The 16,593-nt window shown below is 42.4% G+C and overlaps 1 protein-coding gene across 1 annotated transcript in view; it reads right to left on the reverse strand.

The window, feature by feature from the left end:
* pex14 (peroxisomal biogenesis factor 14) overlaps positions 1-16,593 on the reverse strand; it is a 111,268-nt gene that overhangs the window by 15,446 nt on the left and 79,229 nt on the right. The window contains exon 6 of the mRNA XM_029719440.1: positions 11,236-11,338. Coding sequence (XP_029575300.1) covers positions 11,236-11,338 — 103 coding nt within the window. The remainder of the gene's footprint in view (positions 1-11,235; positions 11,339-16,593) is intronic.

The raw sequence follows: 16,593 nt of genomic DNA on the forward strand, positions 1-16,593 counted from the left end.
TGTAGCGCTGTCTTAGGCGATTTACAGTACGGACATTGCAATTTATTTCCCTGGCCACATCTGCAGTCCTCATGCCTCTTTGCAGCATGCCTAAGAATAACAAAAAAATCCAGAAAAACGCATGTCAAAAATGTTATAAAATGATTTACATTTTAATGAGGGAAATAAGTACTTGACCCCTCTGCAAAACATGACTTAGTACTTGGTGGCAAAACCCTTGTTGGCAATCACAGAGGTCAGACGTTTCTTGTAGTTGGCCACCAGGTTTGCACACATCTCAGGAGGGATTTTGTCCCACTCCTCTTTGCAGATCTTCTCCAAGTCATTAAGGTTTCAAGGCTGACGTTTGGCAACTCGAACCTTCAGCTCCCTCCACAGATTTTCTATGGGATTAAGGTCTGGAGACTGGCTAAGCCACTCCAGGACCTTAATGTGCTTCTTCTTGAGCCCCTCCTTTGTTGCCTTGGCCGTGTGTTTTGGGTCATTGTCATGCTGGAATACCCATCAACGACCCATTTTCAATGCCTTGGCTGAGGGAAGGAGGTTCTCACCCAAGATTTGACGGTACATGGCCCCGTCCATCGTCCCTTTGATGCAATGAAGTTGTCCTGTCCCCTTAGCAGAAAAACACCCCCAAAGCATAATGTTTCCACCTCCATGTTTGACGGTGGAGATGGTGTTCTTGGGGTCATAGGCAGCATTCCTCCTCCTCCAAACACGGCGAGTTGAGTTGATGTCAAAGAGCTCCATTTTGGTCTCTTCTGACCACAACACTTTCACCAGTTGTCCTCTGAGTCATTCAGATGTTCATTGGCAAACTTCAGACGAACCTTCGCTTCCTTGGGCACAGGGACTACGGTGGTCTGCTTGAAACATGTAGGTATTACAGACTTGGTCAGGGAGAAGTTGAAAAGTCCTGGTAATCCGTCTGGCCCCGCAGCTTTGTAAATGTTGACCTATTTAAAGGTCTTGCTCAAATCGGATACCAAGAGCGTTATTACACAGTCATCCGGAACAGCTGGTGCTCTCATGCATGCTTCAGTGTTGCTTGGCTCAAAGCGAGCATAAAAAGGCATTTAGCTGGTCTAGTAGGCTCGCATCACTGGGAAGCTCGCGGCTATGTTTCCCTTTGTAGTCTGTAATAGTTTTCAAGCCTTGGCACATCCGACGAGAGTCAGAGCCGGTGTAGTAGGATTCAATCTTAATCCTGTTTTGACACTTTGCATGTTTGATGGTTCGTCTAAGAGCGAAGCAGGATTTCTTATTAGCGTCCGGATTAGTGTCCCTCTCCTTGAAAGCAGCAGCTCTAGGCTTTAGCACGATGTGAATGTTGCCTGTAATCCATGGTTTCTGGTTGGGATATGTACGTACGGTCACTGTGGGGATGACGTCATCAATGCACTTATTGATGAAGCCAATGACTGAGGTGGTATACTCCTCAATGCCATTGGATGAATCCCGGAACATATTCCCATCTGTGCTAGCAAAACAGTCCTATAGTGTAGCATCCGCGTCATCTGACCACTTCCGCATTGAGTGAGTCACTAGTACTTCCTGCTTTAGTTTTAGCTTGTAAGCAGGAATCAGGAGGATAGAATTATGGTCAGATTTGCCAAATGGAGGGCAAGGGAGAGTTTTGTATGTCTCTTTGTGTGGAGTAAAGGTGGTCTAGAGTTTGGTTGCACATGTGAAATGCTGGTAGAAATTAGGTGTTTGCCTGCATTAAAGTCCCCGGCCACTAGGAGCGCTGCTTCTGGATGAGCATTTTCTTGTTTGCTTATGGTCTTATTCAGCTGGTTGAGTGCGGTCTTAGTGCCAGCATCGGTTTGTGGTGGTAAATAGACAGCTGCGAATAATATAGATGAGAATTCTCTTGGTAGATAATGTGGTCTACAGCTTATCATAAGGTACTCTACCTCAGGAGTGCAATACCTCGAGACTTATTTAATACTAGACATTGCGCACCAGCTGTTATCCCTTACCAGACCTAGCTTCTCTGTCCTGCTGATGCATGGAAAATCCCGCCAACTCTATATTATCCGTGTTGTCGTTCAGCCACGACTCGTGATCATTGTTAGATGATAGCAAACTAACTAGCTGCTTGGCATAACTCTGCAAGAAGAGTTTGTCATATTAACAATGTACCATTGCTGAAGGACTGGCATTTAGAAAATTAAAGGGATAATCCACTCAAAAACTATTGTTACTTATGTTAATACAATCCCAACTGCATGTCAGCAGCAAGGTTGTTTGTGTTTTTCTATCAGTTTTTATTTTTATTCGTTTTAAGATTTTCATTTGAAATTCAGTTTAGTTTTCAGATAAACGAAATAAATAAAACAGTGTAAGTTTTATAAAAAAATATATATTTTGTTTGTATATTGTAAGATGGCGCCGATGGATTTCCTTTTGAAACTGTGAAGTATTTTCTTTTTTTAATGTTATCATTTGTTACATTTTTAGCCGAGAAAACCTTGTGTTATTACATACAGCCGGGAAGAACTATTGGAAATCAGAGAGACAACTCTCTGAGAGCACAATGACCAGGAATACGACTTTCTCAAAGCGGATCCTTGTCTTCACCTCCCAGGGCATTTGAACTGATTCCAGAGGATGACCCAAAACAACGGCGTGGAAGAAGAAGGTACCAGAGCGGTCTTCTAGTGAGGCCTCGGATGTGTACACACCACCCAGCGCTTCCGAGTATATTATTCGCTAATGTCCAGTCCCTAGCAAACAAAGTCAACGAAATTAGGGCAAGAGTTGCTTTCCAAAGAGATATCCGAGATTGTAACATACTCTGTTTCACAGAGACATGGCTAGCTGGGGACATGCTGTCAGAGTCCGTACAGCCAACAGGATTTTCAGTGCATTGCGCCGACAGGAACAAACATTTTCCGGTAAGAAGAATGGCGTGGGTGTATGTTTTATGATTAATGACTCATGGTGTAATTGTAACAACATACAAGAACTCAAGTCCTTTTGTTCACCTGACCTAGAATTCCTCACAATCAAATGGCGACCGTATTATCTCCCAAGAGAACTCTCCTCGGTTATCATCACAGCCGTGTATATCCCCCCGCAAGCGGATACCAAGACGGACATCAAGGAACTTCACTGGACTTTATGCAAACTGGAAACCATATATCCCGAGGCTGCATTTATTATAGTTGGAGATTTTAACAAAGCTAATTTGAGAACAAGGCTACCTAAATTCTATCAGCAAATTGATTGCAGTACACGAGCGAGTAACACACTCGACCAATGCTACTCTAACTTCCGCAATGCATACAAGGTCCTCCCCTGCCCTCATTTGGCAAATCTGACCATGATTCCATCTTGTTGCTCCCCTCCTATAGGCAGAAACAAAAACAGGAAGCACCCGTGCTTAGGTCTATACAACGCTGGTCTGACCAATCTAATTCCATGCTTCAAGATTGCTTTGTTTACCTGGACTTGGATATGTTCTGGTTAGCCTCAGACAATAACGTTGACGTACACACTGACTCGGTGAGTGAGTTTATAAGGAAGTGTACAGGAGATGTTGTACCCACTGTGACTGTTAAAACCTTCCCTAACCAGAAACCGTGAATTGATGGCAGCATTTGTGCAAAACTGAAAGCACGTACCACCGCATTTAATCATGGCAAGGCGACTGGAAACATGGCCAAATACAAACAGTGTAGTTATTCCCTCTGTAAGGCAATCAAACAAACAAAGTGTCAGTATAGAGAAAGTGGATTAGCAATTCAGCGGCTCAAACAAGAGACATACACTACCGTTCAAAAGTTTGGGGTCATTTAGAAATGTCCTTGTTTTTTAAAGAAAATCCATTTTTTTGTCCATTAAAATGACATCAAATTGATCAGAAATACAGTGTAGAGATTGTTAATGTTGTAAATTACTATTATAGCTGGAAAAGGCCGATTTTAAATGGAATATCTACATAGGCATACAGCGGCCCATTATCAGCAACCATCACTCCTGTGATCCAATGGCACGTTGTGTTAGCTAATCCAAGTTTAAAAGGCTAATTGATCATTAGAAAACCCTTTTGCAATTATGTTAGCATAGCTTAAAACTGTTGTTTTAATTAAAGAAGCAATAAAACTGGCCTTCTTTAGACTAGTTGAGTATCTGGAGCATCAGCATTTGCGGGTTCGATTACAGGCTCAAAATGTCTAGAAACAAAGAACTTTCTTCTGAAACTCGTCAGTCTATTCTTGTTCTGAGAAATGAAGGCTTTTCCATGCGAGAAATTACCAAGAAACTGAAGATCTCGTACAATGCTGTGTACTACTCCCTTCACAGAACAGCGCAAAGTGGCTCTAGCCAGAATAGAAAGAGGAGTGGGAGGCCCTGGTGCACAACTGAGCAAGAGGACAAGTACATTAGAGTGTCTAGTTTGAGAAACAGATGCCTCACAAGTCCCTCCTGTACTCCCTGTTCACCCACGACTGTGTGGCCAAGCACGCCATCAAGTTTGCAGATGACACTACAGTGGTAGGCTTGATTACCAACAACGATGAGACAGTCTACAGGGAGGAGGTGAGGGCCCTCGGAGTGTGGTGTCAGGAAAATAACCTCTCACTCAATGTTAGCAAAACAAAAGAGATGATCGTGGACTTCAGGAAACAGCAAAGGGAGCACCCCCCCATCCACATCGACAGGACAGCAGTGGAGAAGGTGGACAGTTTTAAGTTCCTCGGTGTACATATCACCAACAAATTGAAATGGTCCACGCACACAGACAGTGTGGTGCATCAAAGCTGGGACAGAGAGATTGAAAAACAGCTTCTATCTCAAAGGCCATCAGACTGTTAAAACAGACATCACTAGCACAGAGAGCTGGCTGCCTACCTACAGACTTGATATCATTAGCCACTTTAATAAATGAAACACTACTCACTTTAATAATGCCACTTTAAGAATGTTTACATAGCTTGCATTACTTATCTCATATACTGTATCCTTCACTATCTATTCTTTACTATCTATTGCATCTTAGCCGCTCTGTCACTGGTCATCCATATATTGTTTGTACTTATATTTTCTTATCCCATTCCTTTACTAAATTGTGTGTATTAGGTTTTGTGGAATTTGTTAGATATTAGGTTTCATTGTGGAATTGTTAGATATTACCTGTTAGATACTGCTGCACTGTCAAATATAGAAGCATAAGCATTTCGCTACACTCGCAATAACATCTGCATGTGACCAATAACATTTGATTTATTTAGCTTTGGTTTTAGTGGTTTAGTGGTTTCGGGACAGCAAGTAACCTATGCGTGGGAAGCTAGGAGCCATTCATGTATAGTTTTTATGTTTTTGGGGATGTCACTTCTTGCCAAGGTGATGGGTCATGTCATATTTTACATTGTGTTTAAAGGTAGACACACCAAGTAAACAGTAGTAGTGTGGGTCAATTTCTGAATAAAAAAACAAGTGCTTTGAACCGCGAGTGTTTAAGAGCAAAGTCTTGCATCGTGCCGATCTCAATAGGTGCATCTGAGAGGATCACTTTTGTCAAGTCGGCGACCATCGCCTTTCACAGTGGGTTGCATTCTGGGGATTAATAATGTCCAAATTGCACCTACAGTGCATTCGGAAAGTATTTAGACTGCTTACATTTTTCCACATTTTGTTACGTTACAGCCTTATTCTAAAATGGATTAAATTGTTTTTTCCCCCTCATCATTCTATAGACAATCCCCAATAATGACAAAGCAAAAACTGGCTTTTATAATTTTTTGCACATTTATAAATTTAAAAAACAGAAATATCACATTTACATAAGTATTCAGACCCTTTACTCAGTACTTTGTTGAAGCACCTTTGACAGCAATTAAAGTCTTCAGTCTTCAGGGGTATGACGCTACAAGCTTGGCACACCTGTATTTGGGGAGTTTCTCCCATTCTTCTCTGCAGATCCTCTCAAGCTATGTCAGGTTGAATGGGGGCGTCGCTGAACAGCTATTTTCAGGTCTCTCCAGAGATGTTCGATCGGGTTCAAGTCCGAGCTCTGGCTGGGTCACAAGGACATTCAGAGACTTGTCCCAAAGCTACCCTTGCGTTATCTTGGCTGTGTGCTTAGGGCCGTTGTCTTGTTGGAAAGTGAACCGTCGCCCCCCAGTCTGAGGTCCTGAGCACTCTGGAGCAGGTTTTCATCAAGGATCTCTCTGAATTTTGCTCCATTCATCTCTCCGTCGATCCTGACTAGTCTCCCAGTGCCTGCCGCTGAAAAATATCTCCACAGCATGATGCTGCCACCACCATGCTTCACCATAGGGATGGTGCCAGGTTTCCTCCAGACGTGAAGCTTGGCATTCAGGCCAAAGAGTTTAATCTTGGTTTCATCAGACCAGAGAATCTTGTTTCTCATGGTCTGAGAGTCCTTTTGGTGCCTTTTCGCAAACTCCAAGCGGGCTGTCATGTGCCTTTTACCGAGGAGTGGCTTCCATCTGGCCACTCTACCATAAAGACCTGATTGGTGGAGTGCTGCACAGATTTTATTTATCTAACCTTTATTTAATAACTAGGCAGTTAAAAGTTTAAAACAAATTCCTATTTATAATGACGTCCTACCCCGGCCAAACCCGGACGACGCTGGGCCAATTGTGCACCGCCCTATGGGACTCCCAAACACGATGTGATTCAGCCTGGATTTCAGCCTGAACTCGTTTAGTGAATTTGGAGTGCTGGACTAAACGCGAACAAAATTGAGGTATTTGGACATAAAGATTAACTTTATCGAACAAAACAAACATTTATTGTGGAACTGGGATTCCTGGGAGTGCATTCTGATGAAGATTCTCAAAGGTAAGTGATTAATTTTAGCTGTATTTCTGTTTTTTTGTGACGCCTCTCCTTGCTTGGAAAATGGCTGTGTGGTTTTTCTTGTCTAGGTGCTGTCCTAACATAATCTAATGCTATGCTTTCGCCGTAAAGCCTTTTTGAAATCGGACAATGTGGTTGGATTAACGAGAAGATTATCTTTAAAATAGTGTATAATACGTGTATGTGTGAGAAATTTGAATTATGAGATTTTTGTTGTTTTGAATTTGGCGCTCTGCTATTTCACTGGCTGTTGGCGAGATGGGACGCTACCGTCCCATATGTCCTAGAGAGGTTAAATGACGGTTGTCCTTCTGGAAGGTTCTCCCATCTCCACAGAGGAACTCTGGAGCTCTGTCAGAGGGACCATCGATTTCTTGATCACTTCCCTGACCAAGGCCATTCTCCCCCGATTGCTCAGTTTGCCTGGGCGGTGGTTCCAAACTTCCTCCATTCGGCTATTTCAGCCACAACGGTTGCTGACAGGCACACAGCCATGCAATCTCCATAGAAACATTGGCAGAAGAATGGACTTACTGAAGAGCACAATGACATTCAACATGGCAATGTCATAGGATGCCACCTTTCCAACAAGTCAGTTTGTCACATTTCTGCCCTGCTAGAGCTGCTCTGGTCAACTGTAAGTGCTGTTATTGTGAAATAGAAATGTCTACGAGCAACAACGGCTCAGCCGTGAAGTGGTAGGCCACACAAGCTCACAGAACATGACCGCCGAGTGCTGAAGCGCGTAGCACATACAAAGTCTGTCCTCGGGTGCAACACTCACTACCAAGGTTCCAAACTGCCACTGGATGCAACGTTAGCACAAGAACTGTTCACCGGGAGCTTCATGAAATGGGTTTCCATGGCCGAGGAGCAGCACACAAGCCTAAGATCGCCATGCGCAATGCCAAGCATTGGCTGGAGTGGTGTAAAGCCTACCGCCATTGGACTCAGAAGCAGTGGAAATGCGTTCTCTGGAGTGATGAATCACGGTTCACCATCTGGCAGTCTCACGGACAAATCTGGGTTTGGCGGATGCCAGGAGAACGCTACCTGCCCCAATCTGGGGCTGTTTTTCATGGTTCAGGTTAGACCCCTTAGTTCCAGTGAAGGGAAATCTTAACACACCAGCATACAACGACATTCTAGACGATTACGCGCTTCCAACTTTGTGGCAACAGTTTGGTGAAGGCCCTTTCCTGTTTCAGCATGGCAATGCCCTGAGCACAAAGCGAAGTCCATACGGAAATGGTTTGTCAAGATCGGTGTGGAAGAACTTGACTGGCCTGAACCAAGCCCTGACCTCAACCCCATCGGACACCTTTGGGATGAATTGGAATGCCAACTGCGAGCTAAGCCTAATCGCCCAACATCATTGCCCGACCTCACTAATGCTCTTGTGGCTGAATGGAAACAAGTCCCCGGAAGCAATGTTTCAACATCTAGTGGAAATCCTTCCCAGAAGAGTGGAGGCTGTTACAGCAGCAAAGGGTGGACCAACTCCATATTAATGCCCGTGATTTTGTAATGATATGTTCGGCGAGCAGTTGTCCACATACTTTTGGTCATGTAGTGTACATGTGATATTTGAGGCCCTCTCTCACTAAGTGAGGTACACAAATCCCAGCTAGCACATAACATTCTGAGAACCATATGTTTCTTAGAGCTTGGTGAGAGTGTGGTTATCCTATGGTTATTTTGTGCAGGATACCCAGCAAGCACATTATTTGTGAGAACCATATATTTCATCGGTGGGAATTTCAGTACTTCAGCATAACCTTTCAACAGCTTTCCCCATGGTTCTATTTAAAGGCATGTTTTCAGAAAGTTAAGAAACTACGTTTTTCTGTGGGAATTTCAGTACTTTTCTGCAGGTTTCTCAGAACATTAAGAAAACTTTCCATAAACTAATTGGCCAAACCTGATCTTAACGAGTGCTTGTTTGCTTTGAAATGTGGTCTGTTTCAATAAACTAAAATTAACAGCTTTGCATGTGTACAAAAAATGTACATTGCATGCTAGCTCCATCCTGGTGGCACAGTGGACTAATTCCATGTATAAAGAAAATAATATCATAGGTTTGAATGTCACTGACGCTATGCCACAATATAAAATAAAATGTGTCTGCATGATTAATGCCTAAGAAAATGAATTTCCATGTGTCCTCTCTGTGCTTGGAGTTCAAAACAGTGAACCCAAACTAAGCTAACAGTGTTACTAAAAGTCTTATTGAAACATGTTCTCAGAACGTTATTTAAATACCTTCAACTAACCTATAATTTCCGTTCTCAGAACCTCCCTGCAACCTAAAAATGAAGGTTCCCAGAGCAGGAGAAATGTTCACTTATGTTCTCAGAACGTATAAAAAAAACATTCATTTTTACCAGTCAGCAAACTTAAGGCTTCGTTCCCAGAACCAATGGGAAACTAAAAACTTGCGTTACAACAACTTCCAAGGAACCAAATGTGGTAGCTGGGATTATATTATGATTTTCAGTTTGTGTGTGTGTGATATGGGAGTTAGATACAGTACATGTTTATTTCGACATTATAAAGAATAATCTAGAGGAGAAAGAAACACACACCTATTTAGGCGAGGTGCTGGCTAGCGGAGTGGAATACTTAAAAAAATAAAGGAGAGCCGCACACTCTAGGAGCTCAGATGCAAAGTTTCGACAGACATTATAAAGAAAACATTTAATAAACAATGCAGACCTGGGTTAAAATACATGTATATTTGAGTATCTGGTATTTAAAATACTTTTCTGTGTATTTGAGAATTTTCCAGTACTTTTAAATGCATGGGAGTGTATTTGAGTCAGTGTTTTTGATTATTTTCATATACTTTCCAAGTGTATTTTCAAATACATTAAAAGTCAGAAAATATAAATCGCAATACTTTATTTGAATGTATTTGGAAGTAATTGAGATATTTGAAATATTATTTGAACCCAGCTTTGAAACAATGGCAACACTGCCATGTTGATCTGAGCCTTGCTGTTGGAAAACTACATTAGTGTCTGACTTTTTGGCTGTAGCAGATGCACACACCCCGACTTCACTCCTGGACTTCTGTCTACATTCGGATACTTTAACCTTACCAATAAAATGCGGCCAACATCTACGGTGATGCTTGTGGCAACGTCATCGCGCTGAGTCTACCTTTAAATGATAAAGTCAATCTCAATGTGACCAGCCAGATTCAGAAGCTTGAGAACCCCATTTGACCCCCCCCCCCCCAAAAAAAAACATTACATAATTCATTATGTTTTTTATTGTAGTTAGTTTTGGAGTCAAAGTTAATAGTTTCAGTATAGTTTTAGTTTTTCAAACAGGTTTGTTAATTATTTGATTTCAGTTTACTTTTTTTTAGATGAATATGCAAGTAAAATAGTTGCACTGTAGAGCCCTGGTAAAGGGTTAATTGAATTGTCAACAAACATGAACCCTACTTGAAATAAACCCACCCTTGAAATCTTGTTGTTGATTTGTGGTTGAACATGTACGTGACAACTTGCATTTTTTTCAACCCAAAAATCCATTGATGTTCAATGTCAGTATGTTGAAAATAAATGCCATGAGGTTGATTAGTTGGTTCAACATACTTATGCCCTGTGTGGGTATAGCTTCTACTATGCTTTCGATTCATCAGTACCTCCTCTTCTCATGATTCAACCGAATACCTCTTACGGGACTATTTCACTAAGTGTGATCAACTCTTCTGTCTCAAACCAAGAGATCCATCTCGCTCAAATTAAAAGAGACGGGGAAAAAACAGCCCAGAGTTGAACAACGCTGCGCTAATAAGACAAAAGTTGCTCTCTGAGGTGTCCCTCGTTCACGCTTCTTCCCACCATGTTTAATTACACTGACGCCGAGCGAGGGATGCATCTCTTTCTTTCCTCCCCCCAACGTTCTCTCACTCTCAGTTTCTGACAGCCAGGTTGAGATTCCTCACCTGTCCAACATGGGAGACGCACCTGTCACTGCACACTTAATCACTAGGCCCTGCGCTGAGACCAGCCGCCAAGCATCACACTTCCCAGTGCAAAATTAAAATGAACTTTCTCACCACCGAGAGAGAGAGAGAGAGACAGAGGGCGAGACAGCGGTATATAGAGAGAAAGAGGGTGGGTGGGAAGGAGGGAAGAAGGGTGGTAGGGAGTGACAAAAAAAAGTTGTCATTTCCCAACCCCTCATTAATATTCTGAGGTTAAGAGCTTTTCAGCGAAACGTAATTAATTGAGGCCGAGCCTGACAGTAAACAAGCAATTTCAAATTAAAGCAAAATGACAGCAGAGTCGTTTGTTAAAAACACGCGGCGGCGATTTTGGCGACAGATAAATGACGGAAAATGTTAAGGAGGGAGGGAGAAGTGATGAAGATATTAATCTTCACCTGTCTGTGTCAGCGTGCCACTCATCTCGGCGATGTTGCTCTCGATTCTCTGCAGATGCTTCTTGTCCTCTTTGCTCCCCATAATGAGGGGAAGGATGTATTTCTGCAATTAAAAACATGACATGCTATTACACTTCTTGCCAGGAAGGGAGAGAAAGGGTGTGTTCTAAATGGAACCCTATTCCCTATGAAGCGCACTACTTTTGACCAGGGCCCGGGGGGTTCTAGACAAAAGTAGTGCACCATATAGGGAGCCATTTGTTACACAGATTGAAAGGCAGGGGGAGGCATGTTAAGCAGTTTCAACTCTGAATGGACAAAGTCAACGTCTTATGTTATCACAGTGTGGCCTAAACTGTCTAAAGGTCAATGTTGTAGATTCTAGGGCACCTGAAAAAAGGAACCAATAAACAAATTAACTGCAGACTGCTTAAGGAAATTCAACTATTGGTGTGGAAAAGGATACTGAGGGGAAAGGAGATAACATCTGACAAAGTGACAGAAAATGCAAAACCTACAGTATACACAGAATATGAATTTCTCACCACTGTTTTAATATCGAAAGACACGATTGAATTGAGCGATAGCATATGCACAGTACCAGTCAAAAGTATGGATACACCTACTTGTTCCAGGGTTTGTCTTTATTTGTACAATTTTCTACATTGTAGAATGATAGTGAAGAAAAAAACTATGAAATAACACATATGGAATCATGTAGTAACCAAAAAAGTGTTAAACAAAAAGTGTGCAAAGCTGTCATTAAGGCAAAGAGTGGCTACTTTGAAGAATCTCAAATATAAAATATATTTAGATTTTTTTTTATCAATGATTTGGTTACTTTATGATTCCATATGTGTTATTTCATAGTTTTGATGTCTTCACTATTATTCTACAATGTAGAAAATAGTAAAAATAAAGAAAAACCCTTGAATGAGTAGGTGTGTCCAAATGTTTGACTGGTACTGTGTTTCATTGCTAGTTTAGAGAAATCTTTGTGATCCAATGTGAATGTGGTGGCCAGATGAGACATGAGAAGGCTGACTGTGTTGATGACAATCATAGGTTGGCTTCATTATTAGACTACACAACGTTATAAAATGTTTCGCAACAGACAATGAAAAGCATTAAACAAGTCTAGCTAGTCCCTCCCTGTTTCAGTCTGTTTTATTTCATTTGGTGAATGAACACGACCCTAGAAACATGTGTGTAGTTGAACTCTGCACATGTTAATGGGCCTCTAGACCAGGGATACTCAAATACACTGAACAAAAAGATATGCGCAACATGCAAAGTGTTGGTCCCATGTCTCATGAGCCGAAATAAAAGATCCCAGAACATTTCCATACGCACAAAAAGCTTATTTCTCTCGTTTTGTTCACAAATTTGTTTACATCCCTGTTAAGTCAGCATTTCTTCTTGACAAAATCCTCCATCCACCTGACAGGTGTGGCATATCAAGAAGCTGATTAAACATCATAGTCATTACACAGGTGCAATAAAAAGGATGCTCTAAAATCTGCAGTTTTGTAAGATAGCACAATGCCACAGATATCTCAAGTTTAGAGGGAGCGTGTAATTGGCATGGTAACTGCAGAAATGTCCGCCAGAGAATTTTATGTTCATTTCTCTACCATAAGCCGCATCCAACGTCGTTTTAGAGAATTTGGCAGTATGTCCAACCGGCCTCACAACAGCACGTGTAACCACGCCAGCCCAGGACCTCCACATGCGGCTTCTTCACCTGCGGGATCGTCTGAGACCAGCCACCCGGACAGCTGATGAAACTGTGGGTTTGCACAACTGAAGAACTTCTGTACAAACTGTCTCAGGGAAGCTCATCTGCGTGCTCGTCGTCCTCACCACGGTCTTGACCTGACTGCAGTTTGGCGTCGTAACCGACTTCTTTGGGCAAATACTCACCTTCGATGGTCACTGGCACGCTGGAAAAGTATGCTCTTAACGGCTGAATCCCGGTTCCAACTGTATCGGGCAGACAGCGTGTATGGCGTTGTGTGGGCGAGCGGTTTGCTGATGTCAATGTTGTGAACAGAATGCCCCATGGTAGCGTTATGGTATGGGCAGGCATAAGCTACAGAAAAAGAACACCATTACATTTTGTCCATGGCAATTTGAATGCACAGAGATACCGTGACGAGATTCTGAGGCTCATTGTTGTGCCATTCATCCGCAGCCATCACCTCATGTTTCAGCATGATAATGCACAGCCCCATGTCGCAAGGATCTGTACACAATTCCTGGAAGCTGAAAACATCCTTGTTCATTCATAGCCTCCATAACCAGACATTTCACCCATTGAGCACGTTTGAGATGCTCTGGATCAATGTGTACGACAGTGTGTTCCAGTTCCTGCTAATATCCAGCAACTTTGCACAGCCATTGAAGAGGAGTGTGACAACATTCCACAGGCCACAATCAACAGCCTGATCAACTCTATGCGAAGGAGATGTGTCGCGCTGCATGAGGCAAATGGTGGATACACCAGATAAGACTTTTTTTTAATCCACCCCCATACTTATTTTTTAAAAGGTATCTGTGACTAGATTAGGGCCTAATTTACCTATTTCAATAGACAGACTTTCCTTATATGAACTGAAATTTGGGGCGGCAGGTAGCCTAGTGGTTAGAGGGTTGAACTAGTAACCAAAAGTTGCCTACTTAAATAAAGGTCAAATTAAAAATTGTAGCATGTTGGGTATATATTTTTGTTCAGTGTAGATTAGCAAGAGGGCCACATTTACAAAATCACAAGAGGTCGGGGGCCAATTATTAAAAAATATATATAGTGAGCTCCAAAAGTATTGGGACAGTGACAAATGTTTTGTTGTTTTGGCTCTGGATTTGAAATGATACAAAGTACAGACTGTCAGCTTTAATTTGAGGGTATTTTCATCTATATTGGGTGAACTGTTTTTGTACATAAACCCCCACCAATTAAGGGGACCAAAAGCATTAGGGAAAAAATCACTTATATGTGCACTAAAGTAGTCAAAAGAGTAGTATTTGGTCCCATATTCCTAGCATGCAATGATTACATCAAGCTTGTGACTCTACAAACTTGTTGGATGCATTTGCTGTTTGTTTTGGTAGTGTTTCAGATAATTCTGTGTCCAATAGAAATGAATGGTAAATAATGTAGTGTGTCATTTTGGAGTCACTTTTACTGTAAATAGGAATATAATATGTTTCTAAATACTTCTACATTAATGTGGATGCTACCATGATTACGGATAGTCCAGAATGAATCGTAAATAATGGTGAGTGACAAAGTCACAGACGCACAAATATCATACCCCCAAGACATGCTAACCTCTCACCATTACAATAACAGGGGAGGTTAGCATTTTATATCACACCCCCAAGACATGCTAACCTCTCACCATTACAATAACAGGGGAGGTTAGCATTTTTTGGGGGGTATGATATTTGTGCGTCTAACTTTCTCTGCACTTTAACCTCATAGTCATTGTATCATTTCAAATCCAAAGTGCAAATCCAGAGCCAAAACAACACAATGTGTCACTGTCCCAATACTTTTGGAGCCCACTGTAGGTTTATAGATTTTTCCAAGTTTGACCAACATTCACATACATTTTTTTTTTTAAACCTTCACAAAGTTCATGTTTAGGTAAGTCCCACAGATGACATTTCAGTAAATCCTTTCTCTTTGGAACGGAGCGAGCGGCCGTCAGGATCAGGTCTTCCCTGCAACACCTGAGGCTGGGTGACGCCAGTCCTAGTAATAAACACTTTTAAGTTGAAAAATATTTCATTAGTGTCAACAGCGAGTAATTAATAAGTAGGCTACTGGGAGGGCTGTGTTTACATGGCGCCTTTATAGCATAAATAAAGTATGGGCAGACGGAGCATATGGTGTGGCTAGCGCTCCGCTCCTGTGACATGACAGCAGGACGCAGCTCCGTTAGGGAATCCCAACTCCCATGCTACGAGCTGGTGGGTCTCTCGCTTGATAGAGAGTAGGAGAGACAGGTACAGGTAGGGTGTGAGAGGGTGCGAGACAGAAAGAGAGAGAGAAAGAAAGGTAGTGAGAGAAATGTAAAAAAGTAGAGCGAGTGAGCAGGACAGCGGGTAGGGAAAGGTAAGGTGTGAGGGAGAATTATTTTTACCGAAGAGCCCATACTGTATTATAATGCTGGGCCTCTCACTAGATAGAGAGCAGGAGGGACAGGTAGGGTGAGAGAGGCAGACAGAGGACAGGTAGAGTGAGAGACAGAGAGGGCCAGAAGACAGGTAGGATGAGAGAAGCAGACAGAGGACAGGTAGGGTGAGAGACAAAGACTGCCAGAGGACAGGTAGGGTGAGAGACAAAGACTGCCAGAGGACAGGTAGGGTGAGAGACAAAGACTGCCAGAGGACAGGTTGGGTGAGAGACAAAGACTGCCAGAGGACAGGTTGGGTGAGAGACAAAGACTGCCAGAGGACAGGTAGGGTGAGAGACAAAGACTGCCAGAGGACAGGTTGGGTGAGAGACAAAGACTGCCAGAGGACAGGTAGGGTGAGAGACAGACGGCCAGAACACGGGTAGTAGGGTGAGACACAGAACTAGACAGAAGGAGAGTTAACAAGACACCAAACTATTTTATAAAACTGTAGATTATAATTTCATGTAGTGCTACAAGTGGTGACGCGCTATATGGATGCTACTGGACAAAGCTCAATGTAGAATAGCGATCATTTCATCGCAATGGAACATATTGTAGCTTAAGGGAACCTGAGCGTAAAGTAGTCACTTGAACGAATGTAGCAGAATATAGGATAAACTAGTCTTCAGATAGCATTACTGTACTTGTTAATTTCACCTCTATAATTAGAGAATATATTGAAATAGAATGAAAACCCAGTACTCTATTAAGGAAGGTTATTTTCAGATTTCCTTTGGTTCAGAGTAGTATATTTATTATGGGATATAGATCATGTACTGCTGAGGCTGGCTCCACAGACAATTCCAGGGGTGTGTCCCAAATAGCACTACATTGGACCAGAGCCGTATGGGCCCTGGTCATAAGTAGTGCACTACATGGAAAATAGGGTGCCATTTGGAATGGAACCCATATACACAAACTCCTGCCATGGCACCCGCCATCCACAAGAAACAAGTCTCAGGCCCTACACCCCCAGAGTCATGACATCATGGGAGCGTTGTGATCCAGCAGCTACACACAGACACTTGCACACACACACACACGATGGCTGGTCATACTGGGTATAACGGCTACTGCTAAACTCTCATCCACCTATAAAAGAGAGTAATGGCTTCCACATGCCACTCACAGCAATACGAACAGCTACAGAGGGATTCATGTCAGTGAGGAACAA

The sequence above is a fragment of the Salmo trutta genome, chromosome 28 (assembly GCF_901001165.1).
Source record: "Salmo trutta chromosome 28, fSalTru1.1, whole genome shotgun sequence".
In the NCBI taxonomy this organism is placed as follows: domain Eukaryota; kingdom Metazoa; phylum Chordata; class Actinopteri; order Salmoniformes; family Salmonidae; genus Salmo; species Salmo trutta.